The sequence below is a fragment of the Stomoxys calcitrans genome, chromosome 2, assembly GCF_963082655.1.
Source record: "Stomoxys calcitrans chromosome 2, idStoCalc2.1, whole genome shotgun sequence".
Taxonomy (NCBI): domain Eukaryota; kingdom Metazoa; phylum Arthropoda; class Insecta; order Diptera; family Muscidae; genus Stomoxys; species Stomoxys calcitrans.
The window spans coordinates 154,688,685-154,714,835 of NC_081553.1; the positions used below are offsets into that span (position 1 = coordinate 154,688,685).

Consider the following 26,151-nt stretch of genomic DNA (forward strand, 5'->3'; position numbering starts at 1 on the left):
ACCTTTGTTTAGACTTTCGAAGAGGAGACTGGCAAAATTCGCAATAAATCGTTTACACTTATTCGTGATTTACATGCTCCAGTTGTTTGTCGCGCTCGCAGTAACACGCCCTTCCCCATTATTGGGTAAGTAGCATATAAAAAAGTTTGACATTGCAGTACTATATAGTTCCAGTTAAAAAATATAACGCCAAAAATTATTCTAATGTTTCAACCATCCAACTTAGGTTTGGGGTAACCCATCTTTTTTATTCTGTTCCCAACGCCTCGAAATACTCAACAAAAACTACGGCCATACTTATCAAATATCAACAAAAATGTCAAATACAAAATTGATTTTTTGTGTTCACATTAGATTTTTATACCCTCCACCAAAGGATGGGGATATACTAATTTCGTCATTCTGTTTGTAACTCCTCGAAATATTCGTCTAAGACCCCATAAAGTAAATTTATTCTTGATCGTCATGACATTTTAAGTCGAACTAGCCATGTCCGTCTGTCTGTCGAAGCACGCTAACCAATTAAAGTAAGTAAAAAAAAGTAAGTAAAGCTAGCCGCTTGAAATTTTTCACAAATACTTCCTATTAGTGTAGGTCGGTTGGGATTGCAAATGGGCTATGTCGGTCCACGTTTTGATATAGCTGCCATATAAACCGATCTTGGATCTTGACTTCTTAAGCCGTTAGAGGGCACAATTCTTTTCGATTTGGCTGAAATTTTGCATGAGTTGTTTTATTATGACTTCCAACAACTGTGCTGAGTATGGTTCAAATCGGTCCATAACCTGATATAGCTACCATATAAACCGATATGGGGTCTTGATTTCTGGAGCCACTAGAGGACGCAATTATTATCCGATTTGGCTGAAATTTTGCATGAGGTGTTTTATTATGACTTCCAACAATTGTGTTAAGAATAGTTCAAATCGGTCCATAACCCAATATAGCTGCCATATAAACCGATCTGGGGTCTTGACTTCTTGAGCCACTAGAGGATGCAATTATTATCCCATTTGGCTGAAATATGGCATGACGTGTTTTGTTATAACTTTCAACAACTGTAGTAAGAATGGATCAAATCGGTCCATAACCTGATATATCTGCCATATAAACCGATCTGGGGTCTTGACTTCAGGAGCCTCTAGAGGACGCAATTATTATCCGATTTGGCTGAAATTTTGCATGAGGTGTTTTGTTATGACTTTCAACAACTGTGCTAAAAATAGTTGAAATCGGTCCATAACCTGATATAGCTTTCAGAGAACCCGATCTGGGGTCTTGACTTCTTGAGCCACTAAAGGTCGTAATTATTATCCAATGTAGCTAAAATATACCTACCGATCTCCCTATTTTACTTCTTCAGCCCCTAAAGTGCGCAATTCTTACTAGATTTTACACAATGACTTCTACTATGGTCTCCAATATTCAGTTCAATTATGGTCGGAAATGAACCATAACTTGATATTGTTCCAATAACATATCAATTATTTTCTTTTATCCTTTGTTTGCCTAAAAAGAGATACAGTGGCAAGAGCTTGACAAATGCGATTAATGGAGGGTATATAAAATTCGGCCCAGGCGAGCTTACCACACATTTACTTGTTTTTTTTTTGTTTTTTCAAATAAAAACCAAATGGCAAACGGTAAAAATGTTTACATTTTGAAAAGTTTGATCAAACTGTCGGGAAATATGGATTTATATGCTAGATAATAATTAGATATATGCAGTACACTGCATCGGAGTGGGTGCGTTGTTGTAATATGGAAGGATGATGTGCAAATTTGTTGATTTGATTGAGTGCCGAAACCCAATTTGTTAATTTTGTGCAGTGTTTTTTAAACATGAAAATGTTTACGAAAAGAATCGGGAATTTTAAATTTTCGATGGCTACGTATATTCAATTTTCGAATACTATGTTGGTACTCAAATCCCATATATATGCTGACAAAGTCGACCCTTTTGGTGTATAGTTAATTTTTGACGCTTAAGCGCATTACCAAAACGCACGCATTCGCATTGTATGTAACTCCTCCGGAGAAGCATACGTTCTTGAAGGAGGTAACACGGTGTAAGGCGTGGTTGTCAGATTAATATAAGGGAAAACAAGTAAAAGTGCGTTAAGTTCGGCCGGGCCCAATATATGCAGTGGCACAGAAAAGTATTCTTATATTCAAAGAAAAATTGATACCAAATATGCTTATTTCAGTACCATACGGTAAGGATAGTAAAGCAACACCGTATGGTTACAAAGGAATACCGCATGGCATGGATGAAATTGGAAATGATTAGTACCCTTTGCTAATAGCGTTATTACCGAACTGGTATTGCTGTTATTAGTTTTAGTACCAAACCGTTGTAGTTTTAATACCAATCGTTATTATTTTAATACCAAATTTTATTTTAATTCAATCAAGTCCTACGCCACGTTTTTTGGAAGACCGAAGCAGCCGAAGACGCCTTGGGGGTTCCATTCTTGTGCTGATCTGCACCAGGCTTTCCAAAAATGTTACATATGCACTTCCTTTTTCTTCTGGCTATTTGTCGCATAATTGGTTCTTTTTTGGCTAGCTCAAGATCATATTTTTCCAAAATATTCCGCATATTATGAATATTTGTAGTCTCTGTGCTATGTTATTGTTCATCGGCCACATTGCGCTACCATAGAGTAGAGTACCATAGGGTCGATTTAAAGTAAGAGATGAATATTCTAAGCTTGATGTTTCGAGATATTTGGTTTGAGCCTCCCAACGCCAGGTTGAGTCTCCCAGACCTAGCTTTGTTTAGTCTGTGGGATACGTCATCCACTACTCCGTTTTCAATGGACATTGTGTAACCAGAATAGCAAATTGACATATTTTATATTTTGGATTTTTATTATAAACTCATTGTCGTTAATATTGTTTATGTGCATTGCAATGGTCTTTCCGATATTGATTTCCAGTACAACTCGTCATCATTTAGCTCATTTAGCTTGCCTTGTACTCGAAAAGTGTTAGTCTTATCAAGGCAAGTTCTATACGAGCGAAGCTTGCTTGCTCATCCCTCAATGACTATTCAATACATTACAGTCTATCGTTTATGATTATGGCTACTATTTCGTAGATGTTGTTCAACAGCGTAAAGCCCCTCCAATTGCTGCAATCGGTTAGGTAATTTTTTTCGGAATTTTAATTTTTGTACCGGTTTTTTTTGAAAGAGCTCGGTCGTCCACGCTTGTATGATGTGTGTTTTAAGAGTTCTGGGAGAATACCATCTTCCTCAGGAGATTTATTCCTTTTTATATCCACCACCGAAGGATGGGGGTATATTCATTTTGTCATTCCGTTTGCAACACATCGAAATATCCATTTCCGACCCTATAAAGTATATATATTCTTGATCAGCGTAAAAATCTAAGACGATCTAGACATGCCCGTCCGTCTGTCCGTCTGTCTGTTGAAATCACGCTATAGTCTTTAAAAATAGAGATACTGAGCTGAAATTTTGCACAGATTCTTTTTTTGTCCAAAAGCAGGTTAAGTTCGAAGATGGGCTATATCGGACTATATCTTAATATAGCCCCCATATAGACCGATCCGCCGATTTAGGGTCTTAGGCCCATAAAAGCCACATTTATTATCCGATTTTGCTGAAATTTGGGATAGTGAGTTGTGCTACGCCCTTTGACATCCTTCGTCAATTTGGCTCAGATTGGTCCAGATTTGGATATAGCTGCCATATAGACCGATCCTCCGATTTAGAGTCTAAGGCCCATAAAAGCCACATTTATTATCCGATTTCGCTGAAATTTGGGACAGGGATTTGTGTTAGGCCCTTCGACTTCCTTCGTTAATTTGGACCAGATCGGTACAGATTTGGATATAGCTGCCATATAGACCGATTCACCGATTTAGGGTCTTAGGCCCACAAAAGCCAAATTTATTATCCGATTTTGATGAAATCCGGGACAGTGAATTGTGTTAGGCCCGTCGACATCCTTCGTTAATTTGGCCCAGATCGGTTCTGATTTGGATATAGCTGCCATATAGACCGATTTCCTGATTTAAGGTTTTGGGCCCATAAAATGCTCATTTATTGTCCGATGTCGCTGAAATTCGTGACAGTGAGTTAAATTAAGTCGCTAGACATACTTTTGTAATGTTGCACAGATCGGTCCAGATTTGGATATAGCTGCCATATAGACCGATATCTAGGTTTTAGGTTTTGGTGCCATAAAAGACGCATTTATTGTCTGATGTCGCTGAAATTTGAGACAGTGAGTTTAGTTAGGCTCTTCGACGCCCTTCTTCAATTTTGCCCAGATCGGTCTAGATTTGAATATAGCTGCCATATAGACCGATGTCTCGATTTAAGGTTTGGGCTCATAAAAGAGGCATTTATTGTCAGATTTCGCTTAAATTTGGGACAGTGCTTTAAGTTAGGCTCTTTGACATTTTTATGCAACTTGGCCCAAATCGGTCCAGATTTGGATATAGCTGCCATGTAGACCGATATCTCGATTTAAAGTCTTGGCCCCATAAAATTCGCATTTATAATCCTGAAATTTGACAAATAAATCACTGAAATTTGACAAAGTCTTATGTTAGGCTTTTCGACATCCGTGTCGTATGTGGTTCAGATCGGTTTATTTTTAGATATATCTACTGTACTTATTAGTATTTGGTCCTAATCGGAACATATTTTAATATAACTGATATTACTTGTTAATTTTCGTTTTATTGTCTTTATTTTCTCTATATCGGGTGCTCAAACGTTTATACAAATTTCTGCTATTGTTTGTTGGAAGAAAGTTTGGCGTACATATACCTCTTCGGCGACATTACTTATTTGCTGTAAGTATTGTCTTCATCGAGCGGTTTGTTGTTCCAGGTCGGTGATAAGCGTACCATTGGCGCCATTGATTACGATTAATTTTTTGGTTTGCTAGTCGTTTAATTATCCCTCATGTTGTACATTCCTGCTGCGGTTTCCGCTTCCGTTACGATATTTTGAAAGTGGCTCCGTTTATCACTACTTGCTGCTAATTTGACTGCTATAGCCATGTATATGTATTGTTCTGTTAGCTCGAGTTTCTCCAAAATTGTCTGTTTTAGAGTATTTCTTTTCTGTATTATGTCCTAGTTCCAGGGCCACAGAGATATCCCAGGGTGTTGCAGCTTACATGTCGCTAGAATCATACCCACAGATTTCAGTATCCCTGGAATGGGTAGGGTCTCGCAAGCTCATCCGCTTTACAACTCCCTGGGATATCTGCCCAGGGATCTGCGACAGTCGAGTCTCCGCTTGATACACACTGCAGTGATCAGGTAATCTTTTCATTATGAGCAGTTCTAGAACTTTAGAGTACACCCCAAAGCCCAACTGGTCGTCTAGTTTGGAACCATCCGTATAGATGTTTATGTAACTCCTGTTACCAGGGATATCGTAGTTCCAATTCTATCAGGAATAGTGGTACAGTACAATTTTAAGTGTCTGTGCAAAATTTCAAGCGGCTATCGTGATTTCGACAGACGGACGGACGGACATGGCTAGATCTTCTCAGGATGTGTAGATGATCATGAGTATATATATAATTTTACCGGTGCTAGCTCAACATTTTGAGGTGTTACAAACGGAATTACTAGAGTAGTAAACCCCCATTCTATGGTGGTGGATATAAAAATGAACCAAACAAAACATTCTTCCGAAACGCCGTACAGAAATCGTTACTATTTCGTTCTTAAATGTCGGAACAGAAAAAATAAATTCCCTCTAATTTGTCGAACCGGACTCTTTCCGGATTGTGTAAGAATTATCGTACGTTTCGTCTGACTATGTGCGACATGTCAGACGTCAGACAAAGTCATATCATATTGTTAGCTGAGTACCCAGTGAACCAAACATTCAGAATTCGGCCAGAAATCTGTACGAAAGTCGGAAAATTTATCCGAATTCGGATCCATAGTCTGTCTGAATTCTTAAAGAAAAATATATGGAGTTGTTGACACGACTTCGGAACGAAATATCGGAGGGAAATCTGATGTTTCCGCCGATGTTTCTGACAGATTAATTACAGAATTCTAAACTAAAAGTATGGAAAATACGGGAAGGAAGTTAGAGTTGTCGTTAAGCCTTCTGACCAAATTTTGATGTTGTGTCTTTTTTTATAGCGGAGTCCGAACGGGAGAGTTTTTACATGCCATTGTTCCTCACAATGGCACCAGCATGGAATAACTACGAAGAAGATTTTTTTTGATGTTCTTGTCAGGATTCGAACCCTAATCTAGTCATTCCGGTAAGATCTCGTCGGAAGAGTTCCGAATTTGTATAGAAATGTCTGACATCCGAAAATTAGTTCACTGGGTAGGTACACACACACATACATCTTGAAAGAAACACCCAAATTTATCAACCATTTCAGACGAATTGACCACGCACAATTTAATGCTGTAAAAAATTCCTTAGAACAAAGTCATAATAAAATATGCTGAAATTTCCTCAATCCTTAAGGGTTTTCCGATGTTCCTTTGATATTAGGAAGCCAACTCCTCTTTCGCATCTACTTTCTTTTCCGCTTAACAACACGATGTTACCATTTGCTGTTGTTTTTTGCCCTTTTCCACACCATCGCATTTCGCTGATGTCCAGACAGCCACGTTTTGTTTCCTTACTTGAACTTTTAGAATAAGAATAGTTCCATTGTCCTAAGGTTGTCATGGAGATGGGTCTTTCATTTATTCTTGTAGTGGTTTCACGCCTTGTGGAAATGCACATTAGAATAGCGAATTGCTTGATCCCAGGCAGACATCCGCTTTTTCGCTGTGCAATCACCTTTTATGTTTTATGTGGTTGACACGTCGATTTCTTCTTCCTGTCTCCCACGGATGAAGCAGTAGCTATTCATTCTGGTATTATAGGGGATTTAGGTTTATGGGGTTTCCGACCATGATCGGTCGACATAGCCCCGTATGTTATCGGCAGGATGCGCCACTTGCAGGTGGAGTTATTTTTTTTTTAGTAGAAAAGGTTATGTTAATCGCAACACAATTACAATTAGCATCCCCCATATATTGGCAATACATCGCTACAATTAATCAAATTTAATTTATGAAAAAACCAAAATGTGATTTGCGGATGTCAGCATTGCACAAAAACAAATCAAAATTAAACTGCGAAAACACGTGTTGTGTTTTCGACCATTGATATCTAAAATTAAAATTAATTAAATACATATATTGGCGAAGCAAGCGTCTTTATCAGATATACCCGAAATTTAGCACAATGTTTTCTTTTATGACTTGCACTATGTCCACTGAATATTGCTGAACTCGGTTCAGATATACAGTGGCACAGATATGTCTACATACGTTTTCATAAATCAGTTACGTGAACTGGCAGTAACGTAGCTGGCAAATGGTTTTACCCCTTAAAATTTTAACTGACTATGATATCGGGAACCAAGGTAAACAATTTTAGCGACAGACAGAAAAACATTTGGGCATTATATGCCAATGAAATTAATACCAGCATACGAAAGTGTCCTTAAGCAACCAAAAATAAACTCTGCCAGAATTTTCAACAAAAATCCCCAAAATACCCATTTTGGGCAAATGTAATTTGGCTGTGGAGGCCACAAAAATTTTACGTGCAAAATTTTTTTGCATAGGTTTAGGGGACTATGAAGATAAGAAAAACATTAGCCGGAATGGAGAATCTGAGCTTTGGAATTTGAGAACTCGAAGGGGTTTTCCTATTTTTAAATAAAAAATTGCCTATTTTGAAGTACATACAGCATCCGTTTAGGTTGACACATTTTATTCAAATTTCGCTTAAAAAGCATCTACAATATGTCCTCTTCACAAAAAAAGGAGAATAAATTAAGGTTTGTTTTGAAGAACCAATGCAAATATACACTTATTTCACATTTTTACTTACACTTTTGTTTTGTTTTTGGTTTTGTAACAAATCCAAATCAAAGATAAAAATGAAAATTTAACCACAAATGTCGTCGTTAACTGCGAAATTCGAAACAGTTCTCGGTCAAAATAGCAAAGTCAAATATCCCTGGGTTTTTTGAATGGATTTTTGACCACAATCCAGCAAAACAAATTTAAATTACCCGTTCTGTGTGAGTCGTGTGTTTGGTTATGATCTAAAATTGTTGCAAAATTGGGCTTTAAACAAGTAAAAAGACATTAAATACGCTCAGGCCGAACTTTGGATACCCACCACCTCGGGTATATATGTAAACCACCTTTTGTCATAAGCGTATAAATCTAAGACGATCTAGACATGTCCGTCCGTCTGTCCGCCTGTCTGTTGAAATCACGCTGCAGTCTTTAGCCCCATAAAAGGCAATTTCACTGAAATTTGACACAGTCACTTATGTTGGGCTTTACGACATCCGTGTCGTATATGGTTTAGATCGGTTTATTTTTAGATATAGCTGCTGTACTTATTAGTATTTGGTCCAAATCGGATCATATTTCGATATAACTGCTGTGCGACATAAGGTATGCAATTTTCACCGGATTGATGAAAGGTCGTTTACATATGTACCCGAGGTGGTGGGTATCCAAAGTTCGGCCCAGCCGAACTTAACGCCTTGTTACTTGTTTAAGGTTACTTTATAGTTTTTAGAGCGCACAACAAGCCGATTACTGGCCTAGGTGTATGTCCATAGTGGCATGGGGCGGTTTAATATCTGCACCCTCTTTTCAACCGAACCCAAATAAAATGTACACAATTATAAAGGAAAAGTGCTATCAATACGAATTTATTCGTATGAAACTTTTGCGGACAATATTTTTATATTACGAAACACGCTTATTAATTGATTGTACACACACATATCTGAAATGTTTTGAGAAAAACTAAGAGAAAAATACTCTAAAGCCAATACTAAGACAAATAATTGTCCGTCGTTTAGTTAATGAATTCCTATTCGTTAGCGAAAACAACTGATTTTAACGATGTCGATTATCGTTAAAAGTGGCTACTGAATACCACATTCGTTAACTTTCCTGTAATGGTATTTTATCGAAACGATTTTCGTTAAAACACTTTACTGAATTCCACTACTGGGTCAAATTGAAAAAGGATTTCGAAGGGCCTAACACAACTCACTGTCCCACATTTCAGCGAAATTGGACAATAACGGGCTCAACACCATAAATCGAGAGATCGGTCTATATGGTAGCTATGTCCAAATCTGGACCGATCTGGGCCAAACTGAAGAAGGACGTCGAGTGGCTGGCCTAACACAACTTACTGTCTCAAATTTCAGGAAAATCGGATAATAAATGTGGCTTTAATGGGCCGATAACCTTAAATCGGTAGATCGGTCTATATGGGGGCTACACTAAGATATAGTCCATCTTTAAACTTTTACGATGATCAGAATATAACTACATTATAGAGTCGGAAATGGATATTTCGATGTGTTGCAAATGGAATGACAAAATTAATATACCCCCAACCATCGATGGGGGTATAAAAAAGTTTGCAAAAATTGATAAAGTGTTTATCGGTAATTGTTCACATTAATGTGATTTAAGAAATTATTGTGGGAAGATGTGAAGATGTTTAACATTAGAAAGAACAAGATCTTTTATATACCTAGTTAGACCAAACCGATCAAAATAATCTACGTATAAAAATATATAGATCTTCTATATGTGAAAATTAATATGTATTTTTTTGTGCGTTTGTAAATTTGTTTACCATCCACCATAGGATGGGGGTTTACTAATTTAGGCATTCCGTTTGCAACACCTCGAAATTTGCGTCTAAGACCAAATAAAGAGTAGTTATGCTTGATCGTCATGACATTTTAATTCGATCTATCCATGTTTCTCCGTCTGTCTGTCGAAAACTCGTTAACTTTCGAAGAAGTAAAGCTGGGCGCTTGAAATTTTACACAAATACATCTTATTAGGGTAGATCACTTGGGATTGAAAATCGGCAAAATCGGTCCTTGATTTGATTTAGCCATATAAACCGATCTTGGGTTTTGACTTCTTGCGACTCTAGAGGTCGTAGTTCTTATCCGATTTGAATGAAATTTTGCACGTGGTGTTTTGGTATGATTTCCAACAACTGTGCAGAGCAGAATTCAAATCGGTTCATAACCTGATACAACTTACTTACTTTAATTGGCTATGACAGAACATTTGTTCCAATAGCCGAAAGAAAATAACGATCCAAGCGCCTCGATCATCTGCGCTCATTGTAAAATCTCTAATGTCTCCCACCACTAGATCTTTCCATCGGGCTTTTGGTCTTCCCGTCGTCGTCGTCATACAGTTTGTGGTTCATACGTCGCCTATATTATCCATTAACGCAAACTGGTCCATATATTTTACTAATAATCTTTCTCTCAAATACTCCAAGCACTGCCTCATCTGCTTTCACAAGTACCCATGCTTCAGAACCATATAACAGCACGGGTAGTATCAGTGTCTTGTATAGTGTAATTATCGTCTGTCGAGAGGTGGCCTTGTTTGTAAACTGCCAACTTAGTCCAAAGTAGCATATGTTTGCCAGTATTATTCTCAAAACTGGTGTCATTCGTTTCGGTTACGGCGGTGCCGAGGAAGATAAAGTTGCTGACTAAGTGGTCTCAAAGTTGTGGTTCCCAACTTTCTCCATTTTCTTTGTCTGCTCGGTCGTAGAAGGCGTTTTGGGAGTTGAAACCATACATTTTGTCTTATCTCCATTTACTGCCAGACCCAATTTGACTAACTCTCTTTCGATTCTTTCAAAGGCTGAACTACTACTACTTCCGGTGACCGACATTTGATGACGATGTCGTCGGCAAAGGCGAGTAACATGTGTTCATGTATGTGTTTTTCTAGTCAGATTGCGCAGATATACAGTTCAGCGGGTTACCCGTCGGTCCCTGCTGCCTTGTTGTTCTTTAGTCGGGTCACTGCTTCTTGGACCTCATTCTGACTAGAAGGTTAACATTCTATACCATCATCATTGATTGGTTCTGCGATATCCTCTTCACCGCCACCGTCGGACACTAGCAGTTGGGTAAAATGTTCTTTCCATATCCTCAGCATGCTATCTGTATCAGTTACCAGATTTCCTTCATTGTCTCTGCAGAAGGATGTGCCTGTACCAAAGCCATCGGTTTGATGTTTAATTTTTTGGTAGAATTTCAGGACTTCATTCTGACTCCTGTACATCTCAATTCGCTCACACTCACGTCTTTCCATTTCAGTTTTCTCTCTGCGGAATAGACGTTTCTCCTCTCTCCTTTTCTCCCAATTCCTCTCCTTCATCTGACGCGTTGGTACTGATTGCAGGGACGCTCTGTATGTCGCATTCTTGGCTTCAGTAGCATCTCGACACTCTTGGTCGTACCATGGGTTTCTTGGGGGAGGCTTTTGGTACCCACGTACGGAATTCGCGGCATTTTCCTTTGAGTGGACAATTTTTTGCCACTGCGCCGTTATGTCATCGGGACAAAGAGTACTTTCATCGAGCAGTTGGGTCAGTCGAGTGGAGTATGTCGTTGCCATCTGTTGTATTTTCAGCTTTTCAATGTCCAGTTTCCGTGCAGTGTCAGATCGTACTTTCCTCTCCAAGTTCAAACGGGTGCGAACCTTTTCTGCAACGAGGCAATGAATGCCTTCCATCTATCACAACGTGATCAATTTGGTTTCTCGTGTTTTGATCGGGTGACAGCCATGTGGCTTTGTGAATAATTTTATGTTGAAATCTTGTGCTATCAGCCTCAACCCAATACTGGACGTTATCTCGTGGAGGCTAAACTTTCCGACTGTTAGACCAAAAATGTCTTCCTTCCCTATCTTCGCATTAAAATCTCCCAGAACGTTTTTAATATCATTGGCGGTGCAGCGGTCATATTATCTCTATAGGCGTTCGTAGAAAATATCCTTGGTCTGCTCTTCCTTGTCTTCCTTCGGGGCATGGGCACAAATAAGGCTGATGTTGAAGAATTTGGCTTTTATGCGGATTGTGGCTAGCCTCTCATCCACCAGAGTAAAGCTAGAGACAAGGTGTTTCAGTCTCCGACTAACCACCAACCAAATCCACAGCCATATTCATGCCACGTGTTGTGACAATTATAGTATAGTTCATCGTTGTTTGCTGTTGTAGTGACGGCATTCCCAGTTCATCGCACCAAACGCATGGGTTTTGTGGGATTGCACATGCATCCCTCGTTGCGGCGAGCCGCTTGCTCCAAAATCCGACGCTCGCCTCCAGTCGCACTTAACCTGGGAACAGAGGCTGATGTTGACCATTAGTTATTTGAAGGCTCCAATAACTCGCCTTGTCATCTCGAGTATCATTGGCACTCAGTATTTAATTAAGAGCCAGTGCCACCTGACTCCTCACTGAGACTCTCCTCTCGAAAATCGTTGACTGCCCGCGGTCGCATTTGCAGCTACTCCGCATAAAAACGGAGCTTTCCGCCATCCGCAATCTGTGGACGCGCCCGGTAGCTTTCAGCTAAGCTTCCCGTGGTAACGATGGACACCACACAAGTCGGAGCTCAAAGTTCCAGCCTGTGTGTTACTCATAGTTATCCAGTGTCGGCCGGATCATAACCTGATATAGCTGCCATATAAACTGATCTCCGAATTAGACTTCTTGAGCTTCTAGAGGGCGCAATTCTTATCTGATTTGGCTGAAATTGTTCACATGTCGTTGAAGAATGATTTCTAACAACTATGCCAAGAATGGTCTAACTTAGTTCATAACCTGATATAGCCGCCATATAAAACGATCTTCCCGTTAGACTTCTTGAGCTTCTACAGGACGTAATTTTTATCCAATTTGGTTGAAATTTTGCATATGTCGTTTTGGTATGACTTCTAACAGCTGTGGTCTAAATCAGTTGATAACCTAACATTGCTGCCATACAAACCGAACTCCCAATTTGACACTCTGAGCCACTGGTGTGCGCAATTTTTACTCGATTTGCCTGCAATTTTGGAGGTGGTATTTTTCTTCTAATAGTCAAGATATGTACGGTCTATACGGTATATATATTAAAGTCATTCAGAAAACTTGACAAATGCGATCCATGGTGGAGTTTATATAAGATTCGGCTCGGCTGAACTAAGCACTTATTTATTTACTTATTTTGTTTCGTATAAACACAAAAACGGATTGTGTAGGTTGGTGTGGAAGGAACAAATAAGCTATTGCATATAATAAATATAATCGTTTCCGCCAAAAAGCCACCCAAAATCCAAGTGAACCGATTGGCATCATATGGTACTCAAATGAAAAGTATCTGGGAGTAGATCCCCAACCTCAAAGCTCCCCTACATCAAAACTCCCCTTCTAGTTTCTACCTTTAAACCACCCAGATGGCTTTAAAAAGCCCAACAACTTTTGAATGTTCGCATCCGCTAAATCAGACAGTTTCTCAAAGAAATGAGAACCTAAAGTGGATCTTCCTCTGACTGCCAGTGCGGGACATATACACAGAAGGTGTTCTATAGTCTCTTTTCCTTCTGCAAAAGTTGTTACTGGTAATATTCCGTGTGTCAGAATGTTTTCTGATCACTGTTTAATCCTGTCATGACGGACACAATGACTGAGACGTCTGTTCTAGCCAGTGACAGCAAAGCTGTAGACCTCTTCAAGTCGAGATTAGGCCACATAGTTTTGGAATGCTCACAGCCCCCTCTTTGTGACCATCTGTCATTCGTTGTCCTTCGGGCCTGTTCCTGAAATCTTAGCTTGCATGTCGCTAGAGGCATACCCACAGATTCCAGTTTCCCTGGAATGTGTAAGGTAGTTCCTAGTCTCGCAAGCTCGTTCGCTTTCCAATTCCCTGGGATATTGTCATGACACGAAACACGAATTTTGAACGAGTTTGACCATAAACTGGCAGCAGTAATGCATGATTAAAATAATGTCCACGCACTCGTCTCTAACTTAAAAAAAGCGAACTGATGAATTCACTATAACACAATCTGAAATAGTGGAACTCCAAAAATAATTTCTAAGGCAAGAAAATGCACCTTTGGCTTGCGAAATTCGATTGAATGGATTGCCATTTCAGAGAGATGAAAATTAAATTGACGTGTCCCACCTAGTATTAAATCAATTCACCGCCTGCAGAACAGAAATAACACTAAACAACGTATTTCGCCGGATGGAGTAATCCTTGTTAAGTTTATGTCGCCATACGACAAGAATTTTTTCCTAAAATCGGTAGCAAGCTATAAGAAACGAAATAACAACAAATTATTAATGTGTTATTTGGGTTTAACTCCAATTCCCAATATTATATTGTATCAATGAAAACATATCAAACACAAGATGCAATTCAATTAATAAAAGAAAGGTCTAATAAAGTCAGCTTATACTTTTCGTGGCTTTGTATATATAAAACGCCTCGATTGCGATGATCATATATGCGTTTCTCATCCCAAAATCCGTGATGAATATAGGAGCCAGGGAGACGAAGCTGGTATGGATTTACATTTATCCTAACTTTATGGCTTGTTTATTATATATTCTTCTACCACATAACCAATAGCATTTTTAATCAAATTTTTTGGTAAGATTTTTACTGTGTATCACTTGAATGCTTTTTTAAACACTTATAACCGTTTTAAATTCAATCTTGCCATCCATAAAGGAAATTCTATATGTAATTGCGCTGCTGATGCCATATTCCTTAATTTTTAACACTGATAAATGATGCAAATTGGTAATGTTAATACAAATTCCAAAGATGGAACAAAAAACGTTGTTGGAATATTGGCTAGGCAAAGAAATGGTTTAAAGATATGCCACATAGGTTCTCAAAGTCTGGTAAGGAAGAGTGATGAATTTAGATATATTTTTGAAAGATCAGGCATTGATATTATATGCCTCTCGGAAACATGGCTTAGTCCTTCCATAGTTGACAGTCTCGTCAACTTAAAGGGATATACTGTGTTCAGATCTGATAGGGGAGTTCGCGTAGGTGTTGTTGCCATTTATGTCAGAAGAAATCTGAAAGCTAGAATTCGTTTAAAGTCTGAATTCGGGTACCAAATAGATTACGTGTTTCTTGAACTATCTTCAAATCGTGAGAAAGTTTTAGTTGATTGTATCTTCCGTCCGAATAATACGATTGACATACATGGGCTTTAGGTTGTACTGGAGTCCGCAACACTGGGTTATACTGATGTTAAAATCACTGGGGACTTTAACTCAAACATACTTATAGATTCAACTCTGACCGATTCTATTTTGACACTTGGCCTACTCGTCACCAATAATACAAACCCCACACATTTCACGTCAACCGTCAATACACTCTTTGATTTGTTCCTTGTCAATAATTCTTTGAAGATATCATTTTATGATCAGATTTCTGTTCCATTCTTCTCTAAGTATGATCTGATCTATCTCGCCTACGATTTTGCTTTGCGGGAGGAAGAGGAGGACATTACTACGGTAATTTGAATTATGAACATTTAGTCTGTATGGTCTACCAGGTAAACTGGGATGACATATTCAGACTTTTAACTGTCGATCAGCAGAAGGCTTTCATGACGGATAACATTTTACGTCTCTATGATGCAACAGTTACAATAAGGATTAAAAGGGCTTCGGCCAACATAAAGCCATGGTTCAACTCAAGAATCAAGGCGCTTATCGGGGACAGGGACTTGGCTTACAATAGATGGAAGCATTTCTAGTCTCCTGAGCTGATAGAAGAATTCCCTGAAGCCAGGAGGAAAGTTAACAGTTTTATTAATACGGCTAAAATGGGGTATTTTTCTTCAAGATTTGATTCCGCAGTGGGCTCGAAGATCAAGTGGAAGGTGATACATGACATCGAAGTGGGTAAACACTCGATACCATTGGGAATCTAGATGAACTCAACAGGGCCTTCGTAAGCATACTCGATATACAAAAGGACACACAATTTTACAGCGATGATGATGGGCCGGCTTTCGTTTTTGATACCCGCAGTCCTTTTGAGTTTAGATGTGTTAGCCATAAGGAAGTTTATGAGAGTTTTGTCCGTGTTAAGTCAAATGCAATTGGTTTTGACGGAGTTGATCCGAGATTTGTACGAATGTTACTTCCATATTTTCCTACAATTTTGAGCTCGAGTGTGCATCTTATTATTTTGAAGCATGTAAAGATTATCCCCATTCCCAAATCCAACGTTGATTTTCGGCCGATATCAATTCTATGCTATCTCTCTAAGGTTTTCGAGAAAATCCTTCATAGACAGATGTGGGCATATCTTCACCAAGAGTCCCTGTTGTCAGAAAAACAGTCCGGCTCCGTTCTGATTATAGCTGCATTACAGCATTGGTTGAAATGGCTGAATCGATCAGAAATGACATTGATGGAAACAAAATTGGCTTTCTGGTCAACTTTGTTCTCATCAGTGTCATTTCTGATGAGCTTTCGACACGATTGATCACCTGAATTTGTACATGAAACTACGGAATTTTTTTAACTTCATGTCAACGGCAACGAGTCTGATTATGTCGTATCTGAGCGATAGACGGCAGCCTCTATACGCAGGGAATATATTATATACCCCGGATAATTACTTTAATAGCGGGAGGATTTATACTGTATCTAGTGCGAACAATTTAGGCGTGGGTTTTTATGGATCACACACTTTTTTACTCCCATAAATATCCGAATTCTTCTGACGAAAACATTCCTAGTTCCTAGTTTGATATATGGTTGTGAAATTTTTTCGAGATTCCGAAAATTGAATGTAGCTTTTAACAGCATAATCCGTTATGTGTATGGTTTAAATAGGAGTCAGCATGTTTCGCAATATGTAGATTCTCTATTTGGACTTAGTTTCAATAATCTTCTAAATACCAGATCATTAATATTTTTACATAAGGTTATTGTGGAAAAGAAACCTAGATATTTGTTTGAGAGACTGAGACTTGCCCAATCTGATAGAGGAAGAAAGTTAATACCTTTTAGAAGACGGAGTCTTATGTCTGAACGACAATTTGACATAAGCAACATACGTCTTTGGAATAAACTACCACACGATATTCAATGCATCAGCATAGTTAACTGGTATTTCATTTCTTTAAATTTTGCTTTCAAATTTTTTAAAATTATAAATTTATTTGTGCTTTTGTTGAATTTACAATTACAAACGGCTGAGTTTTTTAACACTTTCTTTTTAAACACTGTTCTGTTCCACTTTTTATTTATTGTAACCTAGTTTATTTATTGAGAATCTACTTAAGTCGGATGTATTATACATACACTCTAATTATATAATTATTATCTTGTTGTGTAGACAATAAATCCATAAATAAACCAGTAAGGAATACCCTACACCTACCCTACAATTATAAATTCGGGCACTGTATAAATATGTATGTATATGAGAGCTATATCTAAATCTGAACCGACTTTCAAACAGATCGTATAAGTGCAAATCCAGCAATAAATATGTGCTACGTCCAAATTTGAACCGATTTTGATGAACGCAAACAGAACAAAACTGTCCGTGCCAAATTTTGTGCAGATCGGTTTAAAATTTTAGTAACTACGGCCATTTAATGCCGTAAGTCGGGGAATTTATATGTTGTATATAAGAGCTATATCATAATCTGAACCGTTTTTGATGATATCTTACACATATGTTAAGATCGGTAACAAAACAATCCACTCCAAATTTTGTGCAGATGGTTTGAAAATTGTACCTACTACGGTCATTTAAGTGCAAATCGTGCGACACATACATATGGGAGCTATATCTAAATCTGAACTGGTTTTTAACAAAATCAATATCGTCCGTCTAAAAAAGTGATATGTGCAAAATTTCGTGATGATTGGACAACAAATACCACCTGCAATTTGATTACAAGAATACATGTACTCACAGACGGACGGACATGGCTAAATCGACTCAGAAAGTGATTCTGGGTCGATCGGTATACTTATCAATAGATCTAGCTCTTCTCCTTCTTAGCGATGTAAACAAATGCACAAACTTATAATACCTTGTACCACAGTGGTGGTGTAGGGTATAATAAATAAATCTGTAGCAATTATGTCGATAAAACTGCTGTTAGGGTACATCTTACACCAAACTATAATCTACCTGTCCAGAAGTATGGTAGCTTTCGAACGACCATAGCCAACTTCTAGATTAGAGAACACAAAAACAAAAATTATTCATCAAAAATAGCTTTATTATTTTTCAACATATTCTCCATTAAGATCTATACACATGCATATGTTTGAACCAATTGTCGAAGCACTTTTGCAACTCTGATTGAGGTATCTTCAAAACATGCATTCTGATAACATCAACCTCTTCTTCAGGTGTTGAAAAACTTTAACCTCTCATTTTATTTTTTTAAGTACGGAAGTAAGAAGTCATTCGGTCAGGACTATACGACTCATCAAATCGATGTATTGAGTGCTCAAAAATGCAGATGTTTTGTATCTTTGGAGCATTTCTTTAGACCAATCGAGACGAGCCCTTTTTTAGGGATTGAAAAATTGTGTGGCATCCAACGCGAACAATTTTTTTTGACGGTCAAATATTTATGCAATATTAGATGTATACTGGTCTCACAAATACTTAAAGTTGTCTTAGTCCTATGATAGGTCACATGACGATCTAGCAATATTAGTTGGCGCACAGCATCAATGGTTTTTGGAGCAAGAACCGATTTTGGACGACCTTCACGAAATTCGTCTTCGCCATACCATCGATAAACACTGGTCCTTGATGGAACTTCATCGTTAACGATTTAATTAAGTTCATCGATGCAATGTTGTTAAGTTAGTTCACGTCGAAAGTTCTAAAAAATAATCGCACGAAAATGTTCACGATTTAATTCCATTTTTGGCCTAATTGAAACATTGAAGTTGCTGTAAACAACACTAATAGTGCTTGTGTGTCAAAACGTTTTGAGTACATATAATCTCTAAAATGTCAAGCTTTACGATAGAGCTGTTAGTTGGCAGATTGTAACACAACGGTTGTCCAATCCCGAAATATAAAAGGCAACCCTCGTTCTTCTCAATGATGTAGGTCGTTGGGGTTGTCGCCCCGAAATCGACCCCCGTTTAGATACACCTCGCATACAAACCGATCGCCCGATTTGACTTCTCGAGGCCTTAGAGGGGGCAATTTAAGTCGGATTACGCTGATATTTTGCACAAAGTCATGTGTTATATGAGGTAAGTTTGGTTCAAATCGATAAATAGTCTGATGTAGCTCCCATATAAACCAATCTCTGGATTTGCATTCTTAAGCCCCCAGATAATGCAATTTTTAGCCGATTTGGCTGAAATTTTTGATGACTTTTGCTTTGACTCCCAATGTCCGTGTATGATGTAGCCCCAATCGGTCAATAAGCTGATATAGATTCTACATTAACGCGTTTCACAAGTTGGCTTCATGAGCCCCTAGACCGTGAAATTTTTAACCGATTTGACAAAGCGAATATAGTGAATAGTTGAAAATATCCCGCTTCCAATAAATTTTATATATTCGAATTCCTTCTTCTATAAAATTCAGCAATATCGGAAATCTTCTGAAACAAAAAACCTGTACCCTTACATCCCTGGTGTTGCTATATGGCAACAGGATATTTCTCGCTTCAAAGAATCTTAAACCTTAAAATATTAAATGTTTAATAACCATTCAAAAAATATTCAACAAAATATTTCGAGATGCTTCGGGTTAGTTCAAAGCAACAAATTGTATTAGTTGCACTGAACTATCAGGCCCGTTTCAGTAACCATAATCGCAAGAATTTTTCGAATTCAACTTTAATTAATGTTCCGGTAATTGGAGATTGTAAAACTTCCGATATCAAATCGGTCAGCCTATGCGAATTGGAAATAAATGCATTAATTGTATCATAATTATGAAATATTTTTTAAACCCGTTATACGCAATGCATTGCTGTATGTTTATAGAATTAAATCATCTAAATCATTTTTTAATGAATTTGTTTTACATTTGATTTTGATTACTTTAACAAAATCTCAAATTCACCGCTGTCGCTCCTGGTGTATTTTGAGAATTCTTTGCAAAACACTGGGATAATATAGCTGGTAGCATCTTCCTGGAGACCACCGTAGCACAGGGGTTTGCATGTCGAACTAAAGTGCTGAATGTCAGGGTTTGAATCCTGTGGCGAACATCAGAAAAAAATTTCAGCGGCGGTTATCACCTCCAAATGCTGGTGACATTATGCCTTGTAAAAACTGCTTCCCAAAAAAGTGTCGCGGTACGGCACGACTTTCAGACTGGGCTCTAAAAAGGAGGACCTTTATCATTGAGATTAAATATTAATTGATGGGCAAACTATTCATTATTTTTTATTAGTGGGCAAATTTATATTTGACAGCATACATATAACATGTTGAAAGATAAACGATAGAACAAGTAGACAGCAAACGAGAGAAAAGACTGTTCTAGCGAACTAAAAGTTGACTTTCGGCTAATCGATAAACCGACTTTTTGTGTAAAAAGACGAAAACTTAAAAAAAAAGTAGAACAACTGACTGTGTGGTCGAAAAGTAGATGTACCCTTTCCGAAGTCGAAAAATTCGGAAATAGCCGAAAAGCTGATATAGAAGTCGAAAAGTTGATAATCGAAATGGATTGAATTATGATCGAAATGGATTTAGTTTCAAGTCGATATTTCCCGCCGACTGCTTCGACTTGAATTTTTTTTAGCTATGTAGCTTTGGTTGCAATAGTTTGGATAATAAGCTGCAATCTGGCAATTTCCACTGAAGGAAATAAACTGACCTTTATTACTAGGAACAGGCAGGAGGTACTAGGCATTACCTTTGTATCAGAGAATATCAGCGAAGGAAATGCGACTGCGATGGCCACAGATTTTCCAATTTTCGTTACATTAGTTTCAACCTTGGAGAGAATACTGCGGAAAGGGATACATTTCGGCACTCACTCTGCACGACTATCCCCTCTAGACCAGAAATAGAAGTGGAACCTGTAGAGGACATAGACACAATGGTCAAGCGGATCACGAAGGTCCCAAATGTCTCACTTATATCAGCATGACCCAGAGCCAAACCAAGAGGCAAACGGCGACCACCATGGTGGACCCCAGAGCTGATTGTAAGGAAGGGTTGCAGAAAATTCTTCAACATGGCGAAAGCCACAAAGGCACCAAACAATTGGGACGTCTATGGCGAAGAGCTAAGAAAATAAAAGAGCGAGGATTGAGAAAATTGTTGATAGATTTAAATTCTCTGATAATTCCCAAAGAGAAAGAAATCAGCCGTCGTTAGAAACAATTTGGCTTTGACTAGTTTGCCTCTGAAAAGATTGCCATCGACTAGTCTGAGTTTAGATAACTTGGATAATCTGCATTCTCCGAACCTCATGAATTCTCCTTCTGCTAACTCGGTTTCTACCTCTAATATTCCAGCTCCTAATGGAGGTCAATTGTCTGCACCTACGGCGATGGATACTGATTCGACTACGTCGTCTATTACGGTTGCGCCTTCTAGAGGTACGGTCTCTGACCCGTCTGCAATTATGCTGGATCGTCCCACTGAATGGTGGTGACGGTCCATCTAATGAGCTGATTTTTGTGGCTCCGCAGAAGACAGTATTTGTGTCTAGGTAGTTATGCGAAATCTTCGATAATTGATTTACCCGTTAACGACTTAAAGGTCTTTAAATTTAATTCCTCTCAATCTCGTGATATATCTTCTTTTAAAATTACAGTTCCGAACAGGTTGTTGGGCTCTGTAATTGATAGATCATTTTGCCCCAATGCACAGTGGTTGCTGTTATTGGTTAGAATTAAAAAAAATTAAAGGCTATTGTCTTGTACCAAATATGTATACACCAACTCTTAACAGTTTAAGCATCTTGAAAGAACACATGTGATTAATAAATCTTAACGGTACTTTTCAAGAATAGTACCAAAAGAGGGAACTTATAATTACATGGTTTCAGATGTGAGTTAAGTGCAAAAGTGAAGTGAAAACAAAATATTAATAACCAAATAAATTATGTTTATATTTAAAAAATCTTTAATGAATATTGAAAAGGAAGGTATTAACTTAAGTTTTATGTAGTATGTTTTGTAAAGCTATCTTCTCAGTAAAATTGAGTTTCAAGTAAGGTTTTAGTTATGTTACCCCTTGAAGTCCCCATTTATATTTTACTCCAATGTCAATGGTGGTCTTAATATCCTACATGTAAAATTTCAGTTGCAACTTTTTGCAGTCTTCGAAGTTATAACCCAAAGATTAAAGGTACCTACATGCCTTCTTGTAAGCTTTCGATTGTGTCCGTGGTATTAGTTATGTGACATTGTTCTATTTATCCGGTACGTGAACCGGACACGCTCCGTTGCACTTTCTTTCACCCTATAGTACCTTTTACTTAAACCCTATATTGCCATGGTCGGTAAATAACTTCTGCATTCGGATGTTTTGGCTTAAGGGAGTTGTATTAATTAAAAGGCCGTTTTATCAAACATCGGCGAAAAAGGGTAGTAAATGCGGCAGTTATGGGCTTAAAACATGGGCTATTTCGAAATATATTCCGATTTGAACCATATTCGGTTTGGACATCGGTATGCGTAATAAAAGTAATTTTTTTCAATTTTCATCGAAATCAGGCTATTAATGCGGAATTTATGTATTTTTGGCCGCTGTTTCCATACGAAATCTTGCCGGCTCTGAACAACTTAGTAACATCTTCCACATTCCTTCAGAGATGACATTTTAGCTGAATTGGATATTGCATTTGTTTGTTTGAAATTGGTGTTCCCTGCTAACACTATTTGTCTACACTGGAAGGAAACTCTTCATAACCGGAATGAAATCTTAGATAATTACGATGAAATTTGTCATTGTTTTGGAACCAACGTAGAGTATTATTGCATTAATGAAACAAGTTTCATTCAATCAATAGAGAATAGTTTATTTTCTTCTAATAATAATTTATTTTCCTTGTTCGGCTCGCGCTGCTTGTTTTAGTTTGATTAACTCATGAACAATGAGTAAACCAATGGGTTTTTTCTGTTCCGAATTTTCTAAAATAAGTTCAAAAAAATAATTTTTTTTTTGACTGGCCGGGGATTCGAACATGGGCTTGCAAGTACTTAATGACGTGCGAATTATGCTAATTATGTAATGAAATCTTTTTCATTGATTTGTTGTTCAATTAAAAATATAAAATTTTTAACGTTTTTCAACAAACTCTTTTTTTGTTAATTTATTCTACACTGCTTTAGGATGCATCTTCGTTGGATATTTTGCTCTGTAGGTGGCCTCCATTTATTAACTCTAAGCATATCTTTCATCTAACATATATTCCGTATGGAACAGGACATTTTGCATAATCCCAAGGAGGGCAAATAAGTTTAGCGGCTGTATGAAACTTGGGAGCAAGGAGTCGTCAGATGGCTCTGAAATTGCCAATTTATTTGCCGACTTTTTCCAGTCCTTGTATACTCAGAACACTTTTGACGATCATTGTTATTTAAAGATGTGGAAATTGAATCATTTTCCTTGCATTGTCAAGACGGAGGAGGCAAAGTTATCAGGGCTAAGGACATTACGCTCCCCTGGTCCCGAAGGTTTCCAAACCTACATCCTCAAATTTTGTATTAGTGAACGTTATCTGCCTCTCAATAGATTATTTAATTACTCACCGGATAAGGCGTGTTTCCTGCGATTTGGAGGTCGAGCTTTGTTATCCCCCATCATAAGTCCGTTAATAGATGTCTTGTAGATAATTATAGGAGTTTCTCACAGATTCTCAAAGTTTCCTAAGATTTTCGATCTTCTGGTTTCTCGTAGAATATGATATTTTCTAAGGATTGTTATTTTACCTTTTTAGCACGGTTTTGTAAATGGTTGATCTTCTAACCTTATGAAATTTATATGCCACGTTCATAAGGGTTTTACGAATGGGAAACAGACAGACGTTAGCAATGCTTTTGATATTGTGATATACAGGTTTCAGCTTCTTAAACTCAATGTTATGTGTTTTCCAACGGCTCTTCTAGATTGGATATCATTCTACTTAGAGGGCCGTACTCACTAGTACTGTTCAAGTGATCTTGTTTGAAGGATATCGTTGTTTCTTCTGGTGTACCACAGAGAAGTCACATGGGCCCATTACTTTTTGTTCTGTATCCATTCCTGACAACCGTGATAACATTAAATGTTTCTTCTCGGAGAGCTCGCAATACAGAGCCGTTAAGGTTGTCGCCAGCGGGAACTAGTTATGAGTTTAGTAACCCATTGAGGACTTTATGTGTTATATATTGTACAATAGCTATAAGCTTATGTACTACTATCTGTTTAGTGATCCGTTGCACATCACGAAGAATTTCATATTGAATATGTAAGATACAAAGTAATAGCCTTGTTTGTTTTGTTTATTCTATAATTGATATTAATTATCCTAATTATTGATCACGTTGTAGTTAATAGCCAATTTTTTTACCTTTACGGCATCATATTCTACAACTCCCTCTGTGGAACATTAGAATCTGGCCTTTGAGCAGTAGTTGTCAGATTTTATGAATCGTTGTACTTATTTACGTCAGTTGGCCGATTACATCGCAAGGGTTGTCCAATCCCGAAATATAATAGGCTACCCTCGTATTAGCCGCTCACATAAGCTCTTAACACACATGGCACTTTATCCACAACTCCCTCTGCGGACCAGTAAAACTATGCCTATTGCATAGGCCGATTGACCATCTGGCACCTAGTCTAAAAATTCCTCTGCGGACCAGTAGAATACTGCTAACAATCGTTTAACTTGTGATTATGTTTACCCAGTTGTTTTGTATTGTTTTTGGAAATCACTGTTATGCCAAACAGGTTCTTACTTTACTCCCGAAATTGCCGTATAAAGTCAAGTATCTGAGCGCCCACCTCTCCCTGAAATATTTGTAAACAGACCTATAACTCAGTGATAACAATATTAGTATTTAATTAAAGTAATTTAGAACATATATATATAAATATATAAGCCCCTGAGATATGGAGCATATATAAAACGTTTTTGAGCGTAGAGTACGAATTCGATGATTAGAAGAAACCTATGAAGCCTTGCAAATAAAACATAAAAAACTTATATAAAATATAGTATAAAAAATATTTAGTCTCCAACATTTCAGTTACATCAGAACTATTTTCCTTCTGAGAACTATTTTCTATTCGCAGACGGATTCACTACGATTTTTCAGACCAATTTTCTTAAAACTATCTCTTATACTTCGGGAACAAAATGTTTGTGAATCCATCTAAAGAATATTTGCGAATTACATAAGCTTTTCTTATGGCTTTATAATTAACTGGAAGCTAGTAAAAACTCATTCAAGATCTTGGCCAAGCACTAACGCCTTGCACTTGACAGTGCCAGCAGCCTTAGTACACAATAATGCAGTTGGACTCTCCTTTGTCCATGAATTAGACCTTCATCACGGTATAACAAACTGCTTTATGGCAAACACTTCAATAATAGATTCATCTCCATCATAAATTTGTCTCATTGCTTAGTTTTTATTTTGATGTATGTTCACAGTGGCATGAGGCGGATTAATATCCGTAACCACTTTTCAACCTAGTTTTTCCCTTAAAATAAATTTATTAAATTTTCGACAATCTTTTTGGCATCTACACAGTCAGCTGAGGATTTTTCTTCTTCAGCCTTATTCTTGGGAATTTAATTTTTAATTTCATTTCGAACTTATTTTCAACTTTATGTGGAATACGAGGGTTGCGTTTTATATTTCGGAATTGCAAATTTTGCCCATGAACATTCCACTAAGGAACAGGGGCAAACTTCTCACATATCAATGAGTACAGTCCGATTCAAGTTTAAGCTCAATGATAAGGGGCTTCCTTTTTATAGCCGAGTCCGAACGGCGTGCCGCAGTGCGACACCTCTTTGGAGAGAAGTTTTACATGGCATAGTATCTTACAAATGTTGCCAGCATTAGGAGAACCAATTGTCGAAGCACTTTTGCACTCTGAATGAGGTATTTCCAAAACATGCATTCTAAATGCATCAACCGCTTCTTCAGGTGTCGAAAAAGTTGACTTCTCATATTATTTTTTAAGTACGGGAATAAAAAGATGTCATTCGGTGCCAAGTCAGGACTATGCGGCGGATGACTCTCAAATCGATGTTTTGAGTGCCTAAAAATGCA

General features: G+C 37.8%; 1 protein-coding gene across 1 annotated transcript in view; it reads left to right on the plus strand.

Annotated features, from left to right (window-relative positions):
- Positions 1-26,151, plus strand: part of LOC106091121 (uncharacterized protein CG45076) — a 187,046-nt gene that overhangs the window by 51,232 nt on the left and 109,663 nt on the right. Inside the window, exon 4 of the mRNA XM_059361662.1 lies at positions 13-125. Coding sequence (XP_059217645.1) covers positions 13-125 — 113 coding nt within the window. The remainder of the gene's footprint in view (positions 1-12; positions 126-26,151) is intronic.